This window comes from Delphinapterus leucas, chromosome 4 (assembly GCF_059928025.1).
Source record: "Delphinapterus leucas isolate spDelLeu-1000000601 "Yukka" chromosome 4, BTC_Dleu_Yukka2, whole genome shotgun sequence".
NCBI classification, from domain to species: domain Eukaryota; kingdom Metazoa; phylum Chordata; class Mammalia; order Artiodactyla; family Monodontidae; genus Delphinapterus; species Delphinapterus leucas.
In genome coordinates this window covers 28,016,062-28,040,860 of record NC_143132.1, presented here as the reverse complement: position 1 = coordinate 28,040,860, position 24,799 = coordinate 28,016,062, and the positions used below count along the sequence as shown (strand labels likewise).

The 24,799-nt window shown below is 38.3% G+C and overlaps 1 protein-coding gene and 1 pseudogene across 3 annotated transcripts in view; both read left to right on the top strand.

Moving 5' to 3' along the window:
- The first annotated feature begins 283 nt into the window (after positions 1 to 283).
- On the top strand, positions 284 to 2,211 carry LOC111174951 (small ribosomal subunit protein uS2 pseudogene; annotated as a pseudogene).
- A 19,288-nt stretch (positions 2,212 to 21,499) lies between these two features.
- Positions 21,500 to 24,799, top strand: part of USP25 (ubiquitin specific peptidase 25) — a 181,415-nt gene continuing 178,115 nt past the window's right edge. The window contains exon 1 of one of the 3 annotated variants that reach the window (XM_089910380.1): positions 21,500 to 21,665. In XM_089910380.1, the coding sequence (XP_089766506.1) occupies positions 21,621 to 21,665 (45 nt within the window). In that variant the 5' untranslated portion in view covers positions 21,500 to 21,620. The remainder of the gene's footprint in view (positions 21,666 to 24,799) is intronic. The other 2 variants (XM_089910381.1, XM_089910378.1) reach the window with 2 other exon arrangements.

Sequence of the window (24,799 nt, the reverse complement as noted above, 5' to 3'; positions counted from 1 at the left end):
CACTAGAGGAATTCGAATCTTCTAGAACCTATTGCTACAGCAAAAGTTAACATAAATCTTCATACTAAAACCCTATTTACCTCGTTCTAATTATTCGTACATATCATATTCACCTTTCTTTTTTTTTTTTTTTTTGCGGTACACGGGCCTCTCACTGTTGTGGCCTCTCCCATTGTGGAGCACAGTCTCTGGACACGCAGGCTCAGCGGCCGTGGCTCACGGGCCAAGCCGCTCCGTGGCATGTGGGATCTTCCCGGACCGGGGCACGAACCCGTGTCCCCTGCATCGGCAGGCAGACTCTCAACCACTGCGCCACCAGGGAAGCCCCATATTTACCTTTCAACCAAAAATTACAAGGCCTGCCAAAGGCAAGAAAAAACAGACTGAAGTGACAGAGAAAGCATTAGAACCAGACTTAGATGTGACACAGATTTGGGGATTATCAGACAGAGAATTGAAAATAGCTGTGATTAGCCTTTATGTGCTACCCAGAGAGGGGTCCATACAGCATTGTTCTGGGTTCTTTTGTAACTTAGAGGGAAACTTTCACAATGTCCAGAGCCCTCAATGTCCTGCAAATAGAGAGGAAGAGTTCCTTAAATTCCTCGCAGCAGGAACACACTTAGGTGGTACTAACCTTGACTTCTAAATGGAATAGTCCATCACCAAAGGTAAAGTGATAGCATCTACATCATAAATCTGAAGAAAATCTGAGAGAAGCTTCTGCCGGCAGCTGGTGCCGTTGTTGCCTTTGAAAACCCAGCTGATGTCAGTGTCATGTCATCCAGGAATATTGGCCAGTGAGCTGAGCTGAAGTTTTCTGCTCTGTTGCTAGCTGCCTTACTCCTAGAACTTGGAACTAGATCCAGGAAGCCTTACTGGAGCCGAGACTTTTGGTGGTTACTGATCCCAGGGCTGACAACCAGCCTCTCACAGGGGCGTCTCCTGCCTACTATTGCTCTGTGTGACACAGACTCTCTGTGCTATGTGGACATTGCCACCCATACAAGGGAGCTTGCTCAGCTGGTCTGATGTGATGGATGCTGTCCCAGAAGTTCTACGTGTGCATGGCACCATCTCCCAGGAACACTTATGGAAGGTCATGCTTGATCTCTACTTCTACAGAAATCCTAAAGAGATTGAAAAGGAAGAGGAGGGTGCTGCTGAAAAGGCTGTGACCAAGGAGAAATTTCAGAGTGAATGCACTGCTCCAGCTCCTGAGTTTACTGTTACTCAACCCGAGGTCTCAGGCTGGGCTGAAGGCATGAAGGTTCCCCCTGTGCCTTTTCAGAAGTTTACTGCTGAAGAATAGTTGCAGCTCCCACTGCTCAGTCCATTGGACATATAGGAGCAACCACTGAGAGTTCTTAAGCTGTTCATCTACAGATTCTTAAACAGAAAATGGAAACAAGGTTGTTGGAAAATAAACAGTTCCTGAAAATTTTTTTAATAAAACAAAATAACTATGATTAATATGGTAAGGGCCCTAGTGAAAAAAAAAAAGGACAACATGCAAGAACAGAGAGGTAGTATAAGCAGAGAGATGAAAAATCTAAGAGAGAATCAAAAAGAAATGTAAGAAGTCAAAAAACACTGTAACAGAAATGAAGACTGCTTTCTATGGCCTTATCAGTAGATGTAACATGGCCGAGGAAAGAATCAGTGAGCTTGAAGATAGATCAGTAGAAGTAGTTCAGTTAAAGAATCTAAAGGTTGGAAGAGACATTAAAAGTTATCTAATATATCTTCTCATTTTCCTTCTGAAAATTTGGATTAAAAATACATTCTCTTTTCTGATGGTATGCCAATGATGTAAATAATTATCTAACTCTTGCCATCAAGACTATAGCAAATATAAGCGTATCATTTTGACACAACTAACACAGATGTAACAACTTTAGGCATTTAAATACCATTTGCCTGTAAAGAACAATGCAACACACAAGTTATAAACATTTATGATTTAATTTGGAAAATTAGAACAGGATTTATCCCACTATTGCTTATTATCATGAACGATTCTTTTTAACATCTTTGTACTGTCATTCTTTTACTAAATGCCCTACATTTTTCATGCTTTATTTTTCATACTTGTCTACTGCTACTTTGATCCCATCTGGCTTTAAGGATCAGTTGTCAAACATTGGAACTAAAAGCTTTTATCTATGGCCTTGCCTCCTTGGATTCCAGTATTCAACATCACTCAGTCCGTGTTCGACTTCAGTCCAGCTGTTCATGTTTGCACATTTAGGTAACTTGCTTCCAAATATTCATGACAGTGAACTACTGAAAGTCAAGTTACTGCTAAGTGGACTTTTTTATATATTGTAATATCAGAAGAATAGTGCAGTAGTTTAAGATTATTAGCTTTTCCGGGTTTCATTGAATGAAATTGGTGTTTAAGCTCGTATTCACATATTTCATGTACTCATATGTGAAATTCTGTGCTAGTGTAGAGGTGGCTAAGAAGAGGTGGCCCCTGCCTTGAAGGCATGATCAAGCTAGAACTGTAGTATTAGAATCAACTTGGAAGATTTTTAAAATTCTGTCATTCAGCATTGTTTGAGTCGAAGTCCAGACATATAATATTTCTTAAGAACGTCTCAGATAATTTTAATGTGCCACCAGGATTAGAATTACTGAACTATATTGATAAAAATATCATGCAAATAGATTTGAAAGTGATAGATAAGGATGTTACACACACATACACACACACACATGCATGCACTCGTGAGATTTCAGAGGGCGGGGAGTTCATGTTCAACGGAGAGAGGGCAACAAATGTTTCTGAGCTTAAAGGGCTGTAAAGATTTTGGAGAGGAATACCTGACTGAGTGGAGTTGCATTTCTGGCAGGGGGACGCTAATAATGAAAGAAAACAAAGAAATGCACTTGACAATGACCTTTTTGAATGATATAGAGAGGAGCCAGACCCAGAAGAGAATACTGCAAGGAACTGTGGGAAGTAAGATAAGACAGAGAGCAGGGTCCCACACTGAGAAGACCTTAAAAACTTGAATTTCAGGGTGATGTCATTATAAAGCATTTCTTAAATCATTTTTTTTTTTTTTGCATTATTTAACTATCAGGACACTTAAATCCATGATCCTGTTACCCAGCTTAAGTATTAAACTTTATTAATGCAGTTGATATCCCTTCCCTAATCATAACTGTCCCACCCTCTGCAGAGGTAATCCTCATCCTAAATTTGGTGTTTATTATTCTCATACATTTCTTAATACTTAGATACATAGGGACTTATTTTCCCAAACAAAACCAATATTTCAAGTTAAAAATTTATTGTAAAGAATTGAAGGGAATAAATATGGCATTGAGTTTACAGACAAAGGAATGGATATCAAGGAATGGGAAGGAAATTTAGCACCTTAAATATAGAGAATGAGGAAACAATGAGTCAGACAGAGGTACTGGGCTTTGACCTGAGAGATTAGAATCATGATGTGGTGTTGACAGGTTCAATGAATCATGGAGGGAGAACTGGTTCCTGGCAGTGTAGACGTTGTTTTGTGGAATTTGGCTCTATTGACCATTCCCTCCTTGATGAAGCACTGGCCTCATGGCTTTCTGCCATAACTCTCTTTTGACTTTGTTTCTCCCTCTCCCATTGTTCTTTCTCAGTCTCCCTCATGGCTTCCATTTTGTGTTACAGCTCACACTTCCCTGGATAGACTCATTCCCTTCCAAGGCCTTAACACACAAATGCTGATGACTTCCAAATCTGTCTGGTCAACATGTATATCTCCTCAGTTCTAGACCTGGATATCTAATTGCTTGTGGTTATCTAGCTCCACAGTCACTTTCAATGTGTCCAAAATTAGTCCTATTACCATCTTATTCTCCTTCTGTTTTATTCATCTTTTTAATGACATATTCCCTCTCCCTTTACTCTCTATCTTTGCAAATCACTCCCAAGATCTATCTTCTTACCCAAGCTAGAAAACTTTCCCATGCTTTTCCCTAAACATCAGCTGTGCCCGCTAATTAATGCTATGTCAAGTCAACTTCCTTAGTTGTGCTTGTATTGACCCCTCCCCAACTCTCTCCACTACCCGAATCTCAAGTTCATTTTGTCTCTTCCCTGGTCAGTTATGACAGTCTGTAACCTTATCTCCCCAGCCCCAGTTTTGTCCAGCTCCTGCTGTCTCCCATCTGCTCTCAGAGCAATTTTCTTAAATATAAATATGATCATTTCCTGCCCTTACATAGTAAAAAAAAAAGAACCCATTACCTTCTGCAGAGGCTTCCCATTTTGCTCTTCTGAGCCCTAATTAGGATTCTACAGAGTTGACTCAAAGGCAACCAATGGTACAAAGTTAGAGGCTGAAAGGGCAGATGACTCTTTTGGGGAGACATAAAAGAGTTTTAGATCTGTGTCCTAAGGCAAAAGACATAAATGCAAAAATAAACAAATGGGGCCCAATTAAACTTAAAAGCTTTTGCACAGCAAAGGAATCCATTGACAAAATGAAAAGACAACCTATGGAATGGAAGAAAATATTTGCAAATGATATGACAGATAAGGGGTTAATATCCAAAATATATAAACAGCTCTTACAACTCAATATCAAAAAAATAAACAACCCAATCAAAAAATGGGAGAAGACCTGAATAGACATTTTTCCAAAGACAACATACAGGTGGCTAACAGGCACATGAAAGGATGTTCAACATCACTAATTAAAACAGAAATGTAAATCAAAACAACAATGAGATATCACCTCACACCTGTCAGAATGGGTATCATCAAAAAGAACACAAATAACAAATGCTGGAGAGAATGTGGAGAAACGGGGACACGTACACTGTTGCTGGGAATGTAAATTGGTGCAGTCACTATAAAAAACAATATGAAGCTTTCTCAAAAAACTGAAAATAGAACTGCTATATGATCCAGCAATTCCACCCCTGGGTATACCTCCAGAAAAAATGAAAACACTAATTCGAAAAGATACATGAACCCAATGTTCATAGCAGCACTATTTACAATAGCCAAGATATGGAAGCAACCCAAATACCCATCAATGGATAAATGGATAAAGAGATGTGATACATATATACATACACACAATGAAATATTACTTATATATGGAATATAAAAAATAATATAAATGAATGCATATGCAAAACAGAAACAGACTCAGATATAGATAACAAGCTGGAGGTTATCAAAGGGGAGAGGGGCAAATTTGGGGTATGGGATTAAGAAGTACAAACTATGTATAAAATAGATAAGCAACAAGGACATATTATATAGCACAGGGAATTATAGCCACTATCTTGTAATAACTTTTAATGGAGTATAATCTGTAAAAATACTGAATCATTATGCTGTATACCTAAAACTAATATAATATTGTAAATCAATTATACTTCAATAAAACTTTTTTTAAATGTGATATTTTCACTATCATTATTTTTTCCAAAAAAAAGAAGAGTTGGGGGAATTCCCCGGTGGTCCAGTGGTTAGAACTCCATGTTGTCACTGCCAAGGGCCTGAGTTGCATCCCTGGTTGGGGAACTAAAAATCCCACAAGCTGTGCAGCACAGCCAAAAAAACCAGAGTTGGGTTCAAAAGCCACAGGTCCTTTCCTCAGCTTCTATCCTTCTGTTAAGTAATTCATTTCCCTAGTATTTATTGAGCACCTACCATGTGCCAGATATTCTTCTCAGTGCTGTTATACATGAACTCTTTTAACTTTCACAACAACTCATGGATGTAGGTAATATTTTTATTCCCACCTTACAGATAAGGAAATGAGTCATATAGATGTTAAATTACCCAACGTCGCTCAGCTTGGTGGAGTCAAGAACCAAGGCTTGAATCCAGGTAATTTGACTCTAGAATTTTGCTACTCAAAGTAGGATACATGACCAGCAGAATTGTATCACTGGTCATATTATTAAAAATTCAGACCTTCTGCCTCCATCCCAAACCTACTCAATCAGAATATGACTTTCTACAGGATTCCCAGGTGATGTGTATGTCCATTCATTTTTGAAAAGCACTGGGTTCTTAACTATTATATTGCCCCCATATATCAGTAATTCACTTCCTCTTTCTTCTTTAGACACATGGGCTGGCTCTTCTTTTTTATGGGCCTGTCAGAAGCAAAATACAAACCCAGAATCTTTCTTCTTTACATTTCACTGAAGGGATGATAGCAAGAGGAACCTCATTCGTAATATATGAACGTGAGCTCCCAGTAGTGAGCTGAGCCTTCCTGAACACTCCTCCTTTTATGGCTGTTTCATCATTTGTCTTGAAACTGGCATCTGATAATCTCAGCATAGTGAAGACAGGAAATTAAGAAGCTAGAACTTTTCTGGTCAAGGGAAGTATAAACCAGTTATGCTAATAGTTATTATTCTAACCAGTTCTTGGTGTAGGTGAATTTTACAGCTCCTGAAGAGGAAGTAAGGGACTGATGTTCAGAATGAACCCTGGCTGTCCAAACACTTGATATTAATTTAGTACCACTGGCTAAGCAGGCAGGAGGAAGGGGTGAAAGCTGCTATGGCTTAGAGACCAAGTAGCAGGGAAAGTTGGAAATCAGATGCCGTTACAACCCTAATTGACATCATAATCACACATCACAATCTTAACAGTGAATTTAGGCGACACGTATCTTCTAAGTTAATACGGGAGGAGCAGGTGGGTTTCAGGATATACTGTAAACCATTCATGTTTATGAAACTCACTCATAGGGGCTTTTCAGGCCAGCCCCAGCCTTGGCTCCTAAGTCACCTGGAGATTGTCGCCAGCACTTTGCTGGGTGTCTCACAGAGTGCTCAAAACCCAGCCAAACAGTAATGATAAATGGATGGTTTACAGAGATGGTTCGGAGAGATGGAGAATGTGCCACATCACACACCACGTGGCAGAAACTTAAGCAAAATCCTCATTAGACATGAAGATTCTTCATGTCTTTCTTTCCTAAGTGCTTTCTTCCCAATCTAGCTTTTTTCGCCTTTTCTTTCTTTCCTCCTTTCTTTTTTCACACAGTATCTAGCTAACTGCTGTATCGTTACAAGCATGAACTCTAATTCTAAGTTAAATGACTTAAGCAAAACATAGAGTGGAGAGTTCAAAAAAGAGTAATTCATTTTCTAGCTGGTTTTACTATCTACAGCATCCATTCAGGGTCCTTATTCTCAGGATCCTGCCAAACAAAAGCAGGTTTCTTCCTAGCTGGGGGTAGGGATATCTATTGTTAAGAAGATAACAATAGTTTCTCCATATTGCTATATTCTCCTCTGTTGTAGTACTTCTTCATGGTTATTTTATATATATATATATATATATATATATATATATATAGAACTAAGACTAAAATCCTTTACCCTATTGGCAAAGGTCTGAGTGGACATGCCATTCTCAACATACACAAGACAAGGTGCTTGCTTGTTGGAAGGACGTATTTATGTGAAAAGCATTTTAAACAGGTCTTTGTGTACTTCAGTGACTCTGGGTACCTCACACACACCTAATCAGAGAGGCCCGACTTATATATATTTTTATACATTGGATTTCCACATGATATTTCTTAGGAAAAGGAGCTCCAATTCAAGAAGCAGTTTTTAAAATATCAAAAACAAGTGACAGACAACATAAAGTCTTACAAGTGCAAACTTATTTGTGTGGTGCAGGACTTTACATTATCTGGCCTCTGCCAGCCTTCCCAGCCTTAACTCCTGCTGTTCTCTTCTTACCCCACCAAACCCTGATGCTGCCAACCAAAACTCTTGGGGTTCCCAGGAAGCACACGATGCTTCAAGCTTCTGTGCCTTCGCTTGTGCGGCTCTATCCATTTACCTGGGGAGCACTTATATCCGTTTTGAGACACAATTTGTGTTACTGTGGCAATGAAGATGTTCTGGCTGCTGTAACAAAGCACCATAGACTGGGGGGCATAAACCACCTAGTGGTTTCTTTGCTCACAGTCCCGGAGGCTGGAAGTCCAATATCAGGGTGACAGCATGGTCCCGTTCTGGTGAGGGCACTCCTCCAGGGTACAGGCTGCTGACTTCTCATTGTGTCCTCGTATGGGGGAAAGAGGGCGAAAGAGCTCTCTGGGGTCCCTTTTATAAGGACACTAATCCATTCGTGAGGGTTAATTAATTCTTGAGGGCTCTGCCCTCAAGACCTAGTTACCTCCCAAAGGCCAACCTCCTAAAATCACTACATAAGGGATTAGGATTTCCGCATATGGATTTCACTGGGGGACACAAACATTCAGTCCATTGCACTGATCTTCCCCATTAGAAGTGATCACATCTGTTCTTGTTACCCTGAACATACTCATATCACTGTACCTCTATCACTTGTATTAACATGTGTTTTAGCTTTTATAGACAATAAGCTTTTTGACAGCAAGGACTCTTTTTCTTATTTGTCCTTGAACATCAGCCAGTGTCTGACTAATGTAAATATCCTTTGAATCTTTGAATGGGAATTCATTTGAATGGTTATTTCTAATCTTAAACAACAACAGACTTTGATGCAAGAGAAGATGCATAGGTGTACAGTCTGCATTAAGGCATAATTCTTCTTGAGAAGAGTTAATATGCCATGGATCTTTTTTTTCACTCTCGTATTTGTTTTCAAAGTGTTTCAGGTAAATATACAACATTAATAGTTTAGTCAGAACCAGTATCAATAGTGCATTACAAGATAAAGGTGTAATTTTCAACTACTTCATAAAGTCTGAAAGGGCTCTCTAAAGTCTCAACAACAACAACAACAAAAAAAAACCCAAAAAACCCAATTGTGAATGAATCTTAATTTTTTTAAAATTTCTAAAATTTCTAAAATTTTGTCAAATTCTGTTGACAGATTTTTTCCTAAGAATAATTCCATAATTTCATATATCCCCAACTGTTGTGTCTGCTTATTAAGAAAATAAACTTATAAAAATAAACATTTTCAGAAAGTTTGCAATATATATATTTGCATATATGTGTGTGTGTATGTGTGTGTATATATATGTGTATATGTATATATATAAGTATATATGTGTATATATATATATATGACATGATACTTAGCAGGTAGTGATTGTCTTCTAGAATTGTTATTAGATACCTAGAAAAATTGAAAAGCAATAAGAAAGATTTACAAATTAATTTTCATTCTAAAAAGTAAGGCATACATTTGTGTTTGAATGTGTGTCAATAAGATGGGCTGCCTGACAGCACAAGAATATTGTGAAAAACTATCACTATGTTTTAAAAATGAGAAGTCAGAGTTAGGGCAAGAAATTAATGCAGACCAGACCACTTATACCTTGGAATTAGCATAGACTTGAATTAAAACTGAGATTGTTAAGAGTTCTTTTCTAATTGCACTGTAATAGAAAAAATCTACTTCTAGCCCTGTAATTTATTCGTATTCATTCTATGACTCACATTTATGATTAAATATGGACACTGCCTGGATATTCATCTAGATATAAAGGAAAGAAAAAAGCTGTTTATCACCTTAAGAATAGAATTAGTAAAAAAACACATTAAGGTGTGAAAAATGAGCAACTATTAGTATGATATTTTATCCAAAATATGAAAGGCAACTACTTAACCTTCTAAATTCAATAAATCCTGTTATATAGGCAGAATATACTCTTTTCAAATGCCAACTTTATGTTCAGAAAAAAACAAATACCAAAAAAAAAAAACCCACCAAAATCTGAAGAATCTTTTTATCTCCAAAAAAGAGAAGACAATAATTCCCAACTGTGTACATATTACTTGCATTCCTCAACAACTTAGTCCAAGAATAAGAAAGTATCTTACGTTTTCATTTAGCTGAATTGAGGAATAAGAATATATAAATTTCCCTAGATTTTTAGTTATTAATAAACAGAATATAAATATAATTTTTGGCTTTGAGGACATCCCTGAGTACAATTTTTTGTTATTAAGTTTTCTTTTTGTCAGTTGTTCCCAAAGAGAATATCAATGTTGAAACTCAGAAGCCAATTCCAATTTGTTTTAGTGCACATCTAGTATCTGAGAGGTTTTCTATTTAATATTTAAACACGTTAATAAATATTTAAACAGCAAGTACTTGTGCTGGGTAAATTCTAACCACAGTAGAATGGAAACTACTTTACTGTTCCCAAGTACCTTAAGCTGGTAATTCTCAGATATGAGGCTTTTTGATGTGTGATTGTGTATGTGTGTGAGTGTGTGTCTATGTATGTGTAATCACTTTCAGTCTATTCAAAGTAAAGTAATTTCCAGATTAATTTTGGGCCAAGTTGAATAAGCAATAAAGCTAGTTGGAAGATTAAAATGACTCTTCTTAAACTTTTTAGTATATGCTTTTGAACAAAATGAAAGTTTTAAGAGGAAACCAAAATTCTTTTCTTATTTTTTCCTCTTATCTATTTACTATTATTATTATCCAATAATAATTATTTAACAAGAGATTTACCCTCTTAGCAATTTTTAATGTGTACAATATTATTAACTATAGGCACTATGTTGTACAGTAGTTTCTAAGATGTATTTTTCTTGCATAACCAAAACTTTGTACCATTTGACTAATACCTTCTCATTTCCCCTGTCCCATCCTTTTGGGGCTTGAGGTTATTTGTTTTCCTTCCGTCTTTGTCCGTGGAAAATATGAGATAATAAAAGTGAGTTATTTTAAGCCTCTGAGTTTCTGGTAATTTATTATGCAGCATAGAAAACTAATATGCAAGCCTATGGAATATTACAGGTAACTGGTAGCCTTTTACCATTATAATACGTTTTTACATGTCTATATTCTCATACACTTCGTGAGAGCTGGACTCCTCTTTGGTTCTCTTTGTGTCTCTCTTCACTTAGTGCTTAAACATTCCTTGAATGTTCTTTGAATGAATAAATTAATAGATGAATTCCTTTTTGTTGTACTCTGGTTCTTTTTCAGTTCAGTCTTTCTGCTAAGAAACTGCCCTTCCCATCTCCTCATTTTATTCCTTCCTCTGACTGTTCTCAACTGGAGAAATGGTTATATCCAAAAACCAACCATTTCTGGTTATAATTAGCAAGCATTACCATTGCCAAGTATAGTGAAAGTTTATCCCCTTGGGTTTGGGTGTCCATGTGAGCTACTCAAATTAATGTATTGATATCTTTCTTCATATTCAATCATAAAGACATTTTTCCATTGGCATATCATCAGCTGTCACTTAACAATTATTAGGACATTCTTAAAATGGATTTCCCATAAAAGTTGTCCAATTAGAAATACTACAAGATACAATTACTCTATACATTCTGTTACTTAGGAAAAACTGTGTCAGTCAGGGTTCATTGTGACAGAAATCAATTCTGCCTTTAAGAAAAAAGTGTTGGAAACCTACCTGGCAGTTGACAGGATAAAAAGAAGGATAGAGAATTTGGATTGGAAAAATAGGTCGGAACCAGGGGAAGATGGAAAGTTAGAACCCAAGCTAAAGTGATGACCTACATGCTGTCAGTGTAGCGTGTTGCTACATTCTTGGCTTGACGCTGGACATCACTCACGAAGCCCTCACCACCACCATTCTCCCACTTGACCCCCACTCTCACCACCAGAAATAATTCTTAATTGTCTCTTTTTTTGCCTCACTAGCTAAAGATTCAGTGGACTGGGGAAGCATCTGATTGGCAGAGTATTCTATGGATCTGAGAGAGCAAGTATCTGGCATTTTGGTTTCTGTGGCAATAGGTGGAACCCTACCTCTCACCAAGACACTATGGCCATTTGTCCATACATGGGGTTTAGAGAGTGGGCTGCCTCCACCCAAAAACACAACCCCTGATACTTCCAGTACAAAGTGTTGGTGTTTATCTTAAAATAGGCTTAGTTGGATGGAATTGTTGAAAGAAAACAGATAAGAGTTTCCAGAAAGACTTGAAACAAGGACAGAGAAATCTGGAACATTAGAGTAAGATTATTTAATGGCCAAGTGTACAGCCACTTTTGGCAATAGTTACATAAAGAAGGAGATAACCCCAAATGGTTCTGGAGAATTCTTGTCTTCCCAGAAATTGCCATTCATATGCACAGCTGTGGATAATTCCATTTAAGTGAATGAGGATTCTGCAACGTTCAAAAAATGTGATTGCCATACTGAAGAGTGGTTTTTTTCACCCAGTGTCTCCTACTCACCAGCTAACTGTTATAGAGATTCTGGCTACAAGGTTTCCTGCCCATCTCCTCCAGGTAATTGGTTCAAAACAAATACAATAGGTTCATGATCGTTTACTTCAAGTTTCTGTGAACCAAAAGTAAAGGAAAGTTCAAGTTTTTAGTACCTTTATTCAGTAGGCTGGGACACGAGACCTGTGCTGTCAACTACTTCTACTTCATTCTTTCTCCACCAAGGCCTTTCTCCACCATGACATCAAATGCCATGCTCTCTGTGAAACCTTGCTTTATTTTCTTAGACTAAGTCCATTTTTCCTTCCTTTGACTTCCAGTAATTTGTAAATAAATTTGCTTATTAACGTCTCTTATTTTGTTGTTTATATTCTTGATTCTCCTACCAGATTGTGAACTGTGTCAGAGTAAATACCATCTTCTTTAGGAAGAGTTAGGTGCTCCTTATTCCTGGTTTCCTCATTACCTGGTACACTATGACATTGTTTCTGTAGCTGACTCCCCAGCAGGCTGTAGGCTTTTGGGGGTTGAGCTTATTTGTTTTCCTTCCGTCTTTGTCCATGGTACTGAAATTCAAGAGTCAATAGGGTGGGATCATTGGTTTGTCTTAAGTGGACTGGTCATAAACAAGATATAATAAACTTCCATTTATTTGGCAAAATTATCATATTTTTGGAATTCCAGTGAAATTCATATATGTGTGTGTGTGTGTGTGTGTGTGTGTGTGTGTGTTTCTGTTTTTTGGAAGTTAATCCTAACATGCCATGTGAAAAAGATTTAGCATTACATCACTTACTCTTTGAAGATAGAAAAAAATAAAATTGAGGATTGAGTATAAGCCCTTAATATAAGAAAGCATATCTTCTTCATCTGTTATTGCTCTCCTGACAAAGATCTGCATAAGTGAGTGGTAAGTCAATACCACAATGTACCTTTTTGAATTCATTTTGAATAATGTTGGCAAATGAGGCAGTGTTGCAAAATATATTATCTTCTTAAATCAGCAGATGTCAGAGCTAATACACTGGACTAAGAGTCAGATCTGATTTCTTTATTTTTTTATTTAATAAATATTTGCTGAGGTATTATGCTAGGTACAAGGTTTAACATGACCATACACTTGCTGTGTACTGTTGGCAAGTCACTCAACTGCCCTGAGACTAGGCGTCCATATTTGTAGAATGGATATAGAGTATGTCCTGCTTGTCTCATAGCATAATTAGTGAGGGTCAAATGAGACACCTTATATTCAAGTGATTAATATATGGTAAAGCACTTAAATATAAAGTTATAATACTTATTATGTTCTGTTATTTATAACATGTATAATATAGCTACAAATTATATTAGCTAGTGCAATAAAATTATATTTATTAAATAGCACTATAGCTAGCTCTCAAAACCAATTCCTAATTTCCATAATTTCATACTACCACCATATTATAATAACTTATAACAGTATCATACCTTTGAATTGTCCTCTACCATTTTCAGAGTACTTTGAAGTAAGTCTTCTTTGATCCTTTCAACAACAGAGAAAGTAAAGTCACCTACTCTGCTTTATTTTTTCATTCACATATTTCTAGGGATCTACTTTTCTACATGATAATTTCTAAATCTAGAGCTAAACTGACTTTTGAATGGTACTTAAGTAAGCAAAAAATTTTGGTTCAATTTATTTCTACCTCAGTTTCTCAAAGGATCACCATAGTGATACATGATACCTGAGAGACATAAAGAATTGTCAGATCAGTTTTATTTCTAGTTCTTGCAAAATGCCTCATGACAATGGAAGTCTACAGTAGTGGGTTTCAACATTTTTTAAATGGACTGCATTTTTCTAGGACTGCTTTACACACTGAAAAATTAGTGAGGACCCCAATGAGATTTTAATTCTGTAGGCTGTATACCCTTCATATTGGAAGTTACAGCTGAGAAATTTCAAAAATATTTATTCATTATTTCATTTAAAAACAAGAAATGCATTACATTTTAATATAAATATTACTTTTATGAAAAGTGACCACCTTTTCCAAAACAAAAAAGATGAGCGAGAAGGATGACATTGTTTTACATTTTTGGAAATCTCTGATATCTGGTTTAACAGAAGACAACAGAAATCTCTAATTTGCTTCTACTTTCTATCTGTTACCATATATTGCTTGTGTTGAAGTATAAGAGGAAAATCTGGTCTCACACAGATATATAGTTGGAAAAAGGAGCATCTTGCAGACCCCCTGAAAGGGTTTTGAGGACCTCCAGGATCCATTAACCACACTTGAAAAATGGCTGGTCTACAGTGTAGAGGGTTTAAATGCCAAAGCTTTGAAGTCAGACAGACCTTCTACCTGAATTCAATCCAGTTTAATATGTTTTGGTTGTGTGTCCTTGGATAATTTACTTAAATGATAAGCCACAACTTCTTCCTCTGTGAAAAGAGTGTAATAATTCCAACTTCATGAGGTTGTGGTAAAGATTAAATTGCTCGGATTGTGAAGTGCTTAGCATAGGTCCTGGCCCACAGTAAGTGTATGGAAAACAGTAGCTGGCTCTAATGTATCATAGACTGTTCCTCGTACCCTGCGCAAAATAAAAGGCCTAGAATAGTCAACCTAACTCTTCTGACAGTAAAGACAGTCTTAGATGGAAGGTTCTGAAATTGAAACCAATAGGATCTAATTTTAAAATATGCTATCCTATTTTCACTTATACAAGATTTATTCTCAGTTAATATTGCCACACAATTGCAGGTGTTTATGATAGCCCAAACTAAAGCTATGGTAGATTTGAACAGAACCATTTAACTAACTTTCACATAAAAAAATTCCATGCGTTGTTGTTAATGCAAAACAGACCAAACTGTTAGACTGAGAAAATAGTAGATTATTGTATATACATCTCATTTTATAAGATGGTAGTAGGTATTCTAAATATACTAAAAACAGTTTCTGAAAGCCTAGAAAGTAGGAAAGGGGATTTTTAAAATTTGGTTTTATTCATTTATTTATTTTAAAAATTTATTTATTTTATTTTTGGCTGCGTTGGGTCTTCGTCGTTGCACATGGGTTTTCTCTAGTTGCAGTGAGCAGGAGCTACTCTTCGTTGCGGTGCATGGGCTTCGCATTGCAGTGGCTTCTCTTGTTGCGAAGCACCGCTCTAGGTGCATGGGCTTCGGTAGTTGTGGCACACAGGCTCAGTAGTTGTGGCTCGTGGGCTCTAGAGTGCAGGCTCAGTAGTTGTGGTGCACGGGCTTAGTTGCTCCACAGCATGTGGGATCTTCCCGGACCAGGGCTCAAACCCATGTCCCCTGCACTGGCAGGTGGATTCTTAACCACTATGCCATGAGGGAAGACCTAAATTTGGTTTTATTTTTGTTTATAAATTCATTTTAATTACACTTATTGAGCACCTATTTAGCATAAACATTGTGAAGAATCCAAAAATGAGTAGCACTTCTGCCTAATATTTAAGGTTTTTTTCCTTTTGTTCTGTTTCTACTTGCTAATAGCTTTGTTTGTCCAAAAATAAATTTCTGACTTGCCATATCTCTAGTATGTATTTTTAAAAATTAAAGACACTTATATCTGAACTTTGTGTCCTTTTTACTATCCAAGAGAGAACACAAATGATCATCAAGGGTCTGAAATTAGTGGTAAAGTAGTTGCCCAGGAATAACTAAACTAATTCTTTTGTACATTATATGATATATGAAACTATTACAGAAATGTCAGTAGAACAGTCCCTTCTTAGACTATCAGATTTTGTAAACTGATCTCACTTAACTCTGCTACTTGTATTGTTTTCCTGGACTCAGAATATTCAAACCCAGCTGAATAATTCTTCTTGGTGTTCATCTAATGGTTTTAACTTCTCAATTTATAGATCATGTGGAATCCCTAATAATAATCATAGCAAGAACTTGCTCACATTTATTATGTATTTACTTTGTGCCTCATGGTGTTCTAAATACTTTACATGTACTTAACCATGTAATCATCAAAGTAACCCTATATTATTATTCTCATTTTATAGATTACTGAGACCCAGAGAACATATGACAGTAAAGGTCATGTCAGAACAACACAATACTCTCTGAATATTTAAATCAAGGGTTAATTCAAAGGATTGGTTACACAGGTAAGGGAGGAGTACACCAAAGAGGGACAGTGAGTTAATCAGAGTTTAGCAACAGCAAGAAATTATTATGACTCTTAATTTGGAGAGATGATGGAAGGAGGCAAAGTTTCCAGAGCTCAGGGACTTGCTTCACCTGGAGAACCTTGAACCAGGGTAGGCCAATCTGGTGAAAATTGGAACCACCGAAGAGACATAGCTCAAAGAGATGCCCCCAAGGGGAGAGGGAGAAGGAGAAAGCAGAATGGCCTGGCTTCTCCCTTTCTCTCACATTCTAATACCCCACCTATCCCTTTCATTGGCCAATCCATTCTGAAGCCAGCTGAGCTGAGAGCATGGGATATGCATGGGTAGTTCTTTCCGTGATTCAGAGCAGAGCAATAGAAGTGCAAGGAATGTTCCTGATAGCAAATAGGCAAGGAATATGCAGAAGGCTTTAGGAAGTTGGCCAAGATAAACGAGCTATCAGTCTTTCAGTGGCTCTTTGGGATTTGGACATACGTAGTAATCACATGCCCTGAATAAGGGAGATAGAGGTTTCGAAAAGTGACATTAGTCACTTTCTGATGTGTTTTTTTCTGCCCATATATGTCATAGGATAATTTCAGGGAAATGTTTGCCTACCACTATAGCAGAGGAAGAGAGGTAAGAAATGAGAAAGGGTCTGGGATTCTAAACCATTTTCAGTGTCAGAGTATGCCTTTGAGCATGTTCAAGGTAAGAAGAACAAGTGATTCATGCAAGAAATCTCCACTTTATTGTACTGTCTCTCAGTTGATGAAGTATAGCTTTTTCTCCACATAGATCTTGCTTTCAAAGTAGACCTTGCAAAGATATAGTTCACATTCAACTAGAATCTGTTTTCAGTTTTTCAAAACTATTCTAATTGGAAGTGTCAATATTGGCAGAAAATGTGGAGATACTATCTTTTAATGTGTTAATGCATCCCTTGACAATCTAAGAGGTTATGGGGGCAGGAAAACAGGATATTTGACATCACATAGGCATGAAGTATAGGATTATAAGTAAAGTAGGCTAAATATAACTGCTATGAGCTGAATTTTGTTCCCTTAAAGTTCAGAGTTTGTCCCAACCCCTAGTACCTCAGAATATAACCATATTTGGAGATAAGATCTTTAAGGAGGGATTAAGTTAAAATGAGGCTGTTAGAGTGGGGCCCTAATCCAATATGATTGGTCCTTATAAAAAGAGAAAGAGACACCAGGGGAGTGTGTATACAGAGGGTCAACCAAATATGCAGAGGCAGCATCTGCAAGCCCAGGAAAGAGGCAGCAGGAGAAACCAACCCTGCTGGTGCCTTGATCTTTGACTTCCAGCCTCCAGAACTGTGAGAAAATAAATTTCTGTTGTTTAAGCCACTCAGTCCATGGTATTTTGTCATGGCTGCCCTAGCAAACTAATATGCTGACCAAAGAAGCAACATCTGGAGACTCTCAGTGTGGGAGGCATTATTGATGGCTGGAGATCCTAATAGTGATATATTTATAAAACAATATGGCCGCCAGGACCACAAAGCTGTCCGACTGGAATGAGAAGTTAGAGTTAGACACACACTGTAAAAGTGTAAATAAACCTGTTTTTCTCTCCTTCATGGCTGCCCATTTAATTCAATATGCATTTTATTGTGCATGTATTAGTCAGGAAGTACTCTTACAGGTTCCAATCTCTGAACACTCTATTGCTGAGTGGTGCTATTATGACATCATAGAAACCTCCTCTTTGAATGATTGCTTATGGTTCCCTTATTGGTGGAAACAAAATTGCCCCAGAATGTCAATACACCTTAAGAATAAAAATAATTCCAATCCTCTTCAAAGTAGATTTAAAAAACACTCTTCTGTTTTGGCAATTGTTCAAATCTACCCTGTGAACTGAATGTTTCTCACTTGTTCATATCTTACAGATGTGCTTTGGCAACATATTAGACTTCGGGTGTCCAGAAACAGATTTTCAAACCCATTCTAAATGAAAAGAAAGAAAGAGTCAGGATAGAATAATACCACCCTTTCTAAATGAAAAGAAATAAAGAGTCAGGATAGAATAATACCAATGTCCTTGATTCATATATAAGATATAATATTAAATATTGTTAGAACCATCATTTTGATCCACAATAGAAAAACAGACTTTGTGTTAAAATCTAAACATTTAAACAACCTAAATATCCATCGACAGATGAATGGATAAAGAAGATGTGGTACATATATACAATGGAATACTACTCAGCCATAAGAAAGAATGAAATAATGCCATTTGCAGCAACATGGATGCAACTAGAGATTATCATACTAAGTGAAGTAAATCAGAAAGAGAAAGACAAATACCATATGATATCACTTATATGTGGAATCTAAAATATGGCACAAATGAACCTATCTATGAAACAGAAACAGACAGACATAGAGAACAGACTTGTGGTTGCCAAGGGGGAGCAGGGATGGGGGAGGGATGGATTGGGAGTTCGGGGTTAGTAGATGCAAACGATTACATATAGAATGACTAAGCAACAAGGTCCTACTGTATAGCACAGGGAACTATATTCAATATCCTGGGATAAGCCATAATAGAAAAGAGTTTAAAAAAGAATGTATATATGTGCATAACTGAGTCATTTTGCTGTACAGCAGAAAGTAACACAACATTGTAAATCAACTATACTTCAATAAAAATAAATTTAAAAAACTAAACATTAAATTTTATATGAAATTTATCACCTCACTTGCTTACCTAAGTGTCAACAATCCAGAGCAATGCAATAATTTAGGAATTATTAAATAATATAATGGGGATATATAATTCCAGCAACCATCCATATTAAGGCTGACGCATGAACAGCAAAACTGATATTGGGGCACACTTTAAAAATGATTTAGGATATCTGGCAATGCGTCTTATGTGCAAATTTATCTCAAATTCTCACATTTTTATCCTCTATTCTTTCCGATTGTATGCTTTCTAAAAAAAAAAATACCTATAAGGAAACATGAAATTTACTTCTCAAAGTTCTACAAAACCACAATTAAGATTTAAAGAAAATTAAATAGGAAACCATCAAAAGTGATTAGGGTACAAACTACCCTATAAAGAGCTTTATTTGGGAATAATATAGTAAGCACTGGTAAGATAATTTTTTGTGGAACTAAAATCTAACTCAGGGGTGGGATAGGGAGGGTGAGAGGGAGGCAGATGCGAGAGGGAAGAAATATGGGGTTATATGTATATGTATAGCTGATTCACTTTGTTATAAAGCAGAAACTAACACACCATTGTAAAGCAATTATACTCCAATAAAGGTGTTTAAAAAACTAAAAATAAAAAAATAAAAAATAAAATCTAACTCAGGGGAACATTTATTGCCAAATTCTAGAAACTAAACTTTAGTATCTGGCAATATCCTTATAAAACCACAGTACCAAATTTGTATGTTAAATTTAACTTTCTTAAATTCAAATGTCATGAACTGGATAGATTAAAAAAAAAATCTGTAACACAGACAAACTTGGAGTTGATATGTGGAAAGAATTTTCATCTATAAATGAGGAAAAATTGGCTGTAGTAAGCTTTTGTTGACAAGTCACCCTCTTTGGGTCTCAGTGTTATAAAAAATGTGTGCATTCTATCAGAACTGTTGCATTGTTCCTTAAAATTCTGGGTTTCCAACCACTTCACAACCTTTCAAATTCTTCTGTTAAAGATGTAAAATAAAATTTGTCAAAATCTGTCAAAATCAAATGAGCAAATAAACATGAAGACTCAAGAGAAAGACCTCAAAAGCGATTGAAGACATCTAAGGGTGCAGAGCAAAGACAGCTTGTAAAGGGCACAGATTGATTACAAAACTTAGGAGTTACTGTAATCCATGATTATTAAATAAAACCTGATATTTCAATGATCACGTACCAAACTTGCTTTTCTTGCCATCAGATTAAAAACTATATCCAGATTTGCATATGTGTGCATTGTATTTGTGACAATACGCACTGATTATTCCCCCTCTCCCGCCACACCATCACCCTCACGTCCCTATTTGCTTCCTATCCCCAGATTAGCTCCTGAAACTTATGATATTTTTGAGGCTACAGATTGCTTTCTCAATATTAGGTTTTCCTTACAATGCCACATATAGTCAAGTATTCCAAGCAGGGTGGTTAACAGATAATTGTTTGGCAACTGGGATATTAGGTGATGTACCATCTAGGCAGTGAAACTTTTGTAATATTGTCTGTTGTGTAGACCGTATTTCATTTATATCAAACCTTTGGAAAATATACCTTATTTCTCCAGAGCCTAGCAGTGACTGGCACATGTTTGAATGAAATAAGTAGACAGAGAATATCAATATTCATTTACGTAATGATTAGTTAAGGATTAAAGTACATTCCAGCATAAGGGCTTCTGACAGCCTTTTGCTTAAACCACACTTGACTTTTCCCTTCCGGCGAGTATACTGCTTGTGAAATTCCTAGAAAGGCCAGAGACAGAAAGGAGCTGGGATTCGGGACCCAAAGCGGTTTTGGGACGTTATGCGGCCTGGAGAGAAATGTTTTGTCTTGGAGGAGTTCGGAAAGCCAGCGATCTAACAAATTCTGGGCACAGAGAGAAACGCTGCCCTCCCGCCTCGGCTTGGAGCATCGCGGAGCCAAGGGCAGGCGTCGCGCAACCTGCCGCAGGGGCGGCTCCGAGGTCCGGCCCACGTGGCGCTCCCTCGCTCCACCCCCGGGAGCGCGGGTACGGGGGGTGGGGCTCCGGGGCGGCTCAGCCCCGCCCCGCCGCCCCGCGGGTCATAATGTAGGGTTAGGGAGGCCGGCGGGCGGGGCTCGGCGCGGGAGGAGCCGCCGGGCGGGGGCGGTGACGACTGTTGGGGGAAGGGAGGGGAGGAGGAGTCGCGGTGGGAGGAGGAGGACAGCGCCATTCCGGCCGCTCCCTCTGTCCCTTCTCCCTTCCCTGCAGTGGCCCGCGAGGCGCCAGCGAAGGAGCGCGAGAGTGACGCGTCCGGACTTGCTCGCGCCCTCTCGCGCCGAGTGTCCGCCGCCCGCTCATGGCCCGGGCCGCGGCCGACGAACCGTGCTGAGGCGGGCCGCGCGGAGTCGTGGGGCCGCCGCCGTGGCCCTCGCTGTCTGCGCCTCGCCGCCAGCCCGCGGTGCCCGCGCACGCCGGCCGCCATCGCCTTCGCGCCTGGCTGGCGGGGGCGCTGTCCTCCCCGGCCGTCCGCGCCGCTCCCTGGAGCTCGGCGGAGCGTGGCAGTCAGGGCCGGCGGAGGCTCGAGGAGCCGGACGCCGCCGCCGGTGTCGCCGCCGGCGCTGCGGGGGCCATGACCGTGGAGCAGAACGTGCTGCAGCAGAGCGCGGCGCAGAAGGTGAGGCGAAGCCGCGAGCCGGTGCGGCCCGGCCCCGCTCCTCCTTCTGACATGCCGCCCTCACCCGCCTCGGCCGGGACCTCCCCGGCCTCCCCCGCCGCCGCCCGGGCCTCCGCTGCCCTGGGCTTCCCCTTTGCTGCCCCCCGCCCCTACCCGCTTTGGGGGCGTCGCGCCCAGTTCCGGGCTGCGTGTGGAAAGCGGGGTGTAGTTAGCGTGTTTCAGTCCACTTCCTTCTTGATTGTTTTCCTGTAACAGACGGTGCCGGGTATTGGTTGAGCGCGACCTCACATTCCTACACTCCTCTATATGGCTTCTTAATTAAACTTTATCTTCCTCCTCTTCTTTAAAAAAGGAATAAACGGTTGTCATCCCTTCTGAACCCAGTTTTTATTTCCAAGGTAAAAGCATTCCAGGCCTGCTATTTTGCAAAAGGGTCTCCACCAGAATTGAATAGTCGGCCTGGCGGGACAGGTACATTAACCAGGTAGACTCGGTGTAAAAGAGGATTTGGTTGGTTCCTTTTCCTTTCTTCCTCCCTCCCTCCCTTCCCTCCCTTCCTTCCCTTCGTTCCTTTCCTTCCTTCCTTCCGTTTCTTTTTCTTTTCTTTTTTTTATTTTTTGAATATAGAAACTGTCCCTTAAGGAAACCTTTCTGGCCATGTTTATTCCAGGAATCCTTTGTCCCCTAAGTTTGACCTTGTTCCATCGTTCACCCTTTACTCTTGCCTCAGTCACACATTCGAATGGTCACTCAAGAAAAAAATCTGCGTCTGTGAAGTTTCAGATCTTTTACGTTAAGTAATGAGAGATGCTACTTTTTTTCTAGATTTTGCTTTCAGAATCTCAAGTGCACTATCACGGCTTGCACCATATCCTGAAAAGTAGTTGGCTATGACTTAATATTTTTTGGGGGGGGTGGTCATTGGTGTGAAAAGCATTTTGGGCAAAAGGAAAACATTGCTTTACTCGTCTTGGAATTATGGGGGTAACCAGCGTTTACAGAGAGCAGCTACCAAAAGTATATTTGATTTTTCTGGGAGAGTAGTGAATGCCCCACCCTGTTGTAGTTTTGGCATTGTTATATCCTACCTGTGCTTGATTTTAGAATAAGGGCTGCTGTCCTGCTGACTATGTGTATACACTCAGCTTGCTAAGTTTTTGCTTTGAGATTATTTTTAGAATTTTATTATAGTACTTGAGGTAATTGAAGATGCTCAAGAATTTTGGAAAGCAAGGATAGTGCATTGTTAGTTTAGGCGCTTTGGGAAACTTGTCTTTGGAACTCTTGTGTGCTGTACTGGTTAATTTAGAAGACTATTGCAGACTGCAGTTTATTTACAGTGAAATAATTCTAGATTTAATAATGGGAGTTTAGAACAGTTTATCTCCTAATCCCCTCCATTCTGTTTGGAATACCTTAAACTTTAGTTTTTGATGTTGAGTATGACAAAGTCTTAACACTTAGAGGAGGATCTTGTGGTCATATGTATACTAAGCAATATTTAATAGGTTTGGTGTCGCTTCTGTTTATAGTTCTCTCCAAAGTTGAATATTAAAGGCTATGTGTTTCAAAGTGGGAAATATAACTCATATTTTTCACATCTCTTAAATTTGAACATTGGCAAGAAATTTGTGAGTTTTTAAAATTGATTTTGGACTAAAGTACTTCTTTAGCATAAAATTAGGTAATGCAGATCTGCCCAATTCAGAGGTTTATGCATAAAATTGTGAATCAAGAATCAAATTACTGAAAGTGGTCCTGGCGACCAAGTCCAGTTTCCTAGTTTACTGAGTCCCCTCCTTAAACAAAGGGAGTAGTTGTTAGTCTAAAATATTACCATTATGATGCTGTTTTTCGTGTGTGTCTGTCAGATCATCTCATTGATACTGTGGACATTTTTTTAGAGCAATACAATTGCATTTATGTTTATACTTTCATCATGGTGTTTATGTATTATTTTTAAAAGAAACATGTAATGTGTTTGCTTTCTATATCAATATACTATTACTTTGTTACTCAGAACTATTTAAAAATATTCGTATAGGTTCAAATACCTTAAACCATCCACTTAAAATGAATCGACAATTTAAATCCACCATGCTAGTAACTAGGAAGTAGACTTCAAGCTAGTAACTAGGAAATGAACTACTTTAGAAGAAACAAAAGTGAAACTCTTTGCTTTTAAATTAGAAACTTTATGAATTATTAGTAAAACGAGAGTTGTCTAGTGCATATTGCATAACCAAAATCTTAGCCTGTTTTCTGCTCTCCTTTAAAAAATTGTGTGTTGTATGCTCATGTATAATATTAGCTTTATATAAAGAGCCATATTTTGGTAGTTGGAACAATTTTCTATTTTTCAAGTTTTTTTTTCTTCCAGAAGGATGTATGATAAAAAAAAAAAAAAGCACAACACTCATATGTCTTTTGTCACCTACAGAGTAGCTTGTCACAGGGTAACATAAGGCAAGGGCTGTCTTTTCCTCTGATGTGTTCTTTGCTTGATTGCTCAAGTTTAGCCATGGCAGGGAGTTATGAGATTACTTGTAACTGCAGAGAGCTGTTTTTTTGAGGTTTAAGATGATACAGGTGAGGTGGAGTTGGCAGCAGATTAGCTACAGTTAAAATCTGTCATAATTTTGTTCTTGAACATGTGTATTCAGCCTTTGTGCTTGATATTTACCTAAGCGTAGGATCTTTGCATCTCAGAAATTTGATTCATAGATTCAGGTCCCAAATAAGGATTTTTTAAAAAAAAATACATCTTTATTGGAGTATAATTGCTTCACAATGCTTTGTTAGTTTCTGTTGTACAACAAAGTGAATCAGCCGTATGCATACATATATCCCCATATCCTCTCTTGAGCCTCCCTCCCACCCTCCCTATCCCACCCCTCTAGGTGGTCACAGAGCACCAAGCTGATCTTCCTGTGCTATGCGGCTGAGTAGCATTGACATGTATACACTACCAAATAAGGATTCTTTAGGGCAGCAATATAGTAGCCTTCCTCTCAGGGACCAAATTAATTTGTAGAGTTAAGTGAGCTGGATACTATTTTCATTAAATGTATTCTCCTGAGTTAAATAAAACATAAGGTTCATAAGGGAAGGTATTTTGCCTATTTCGTTTCACC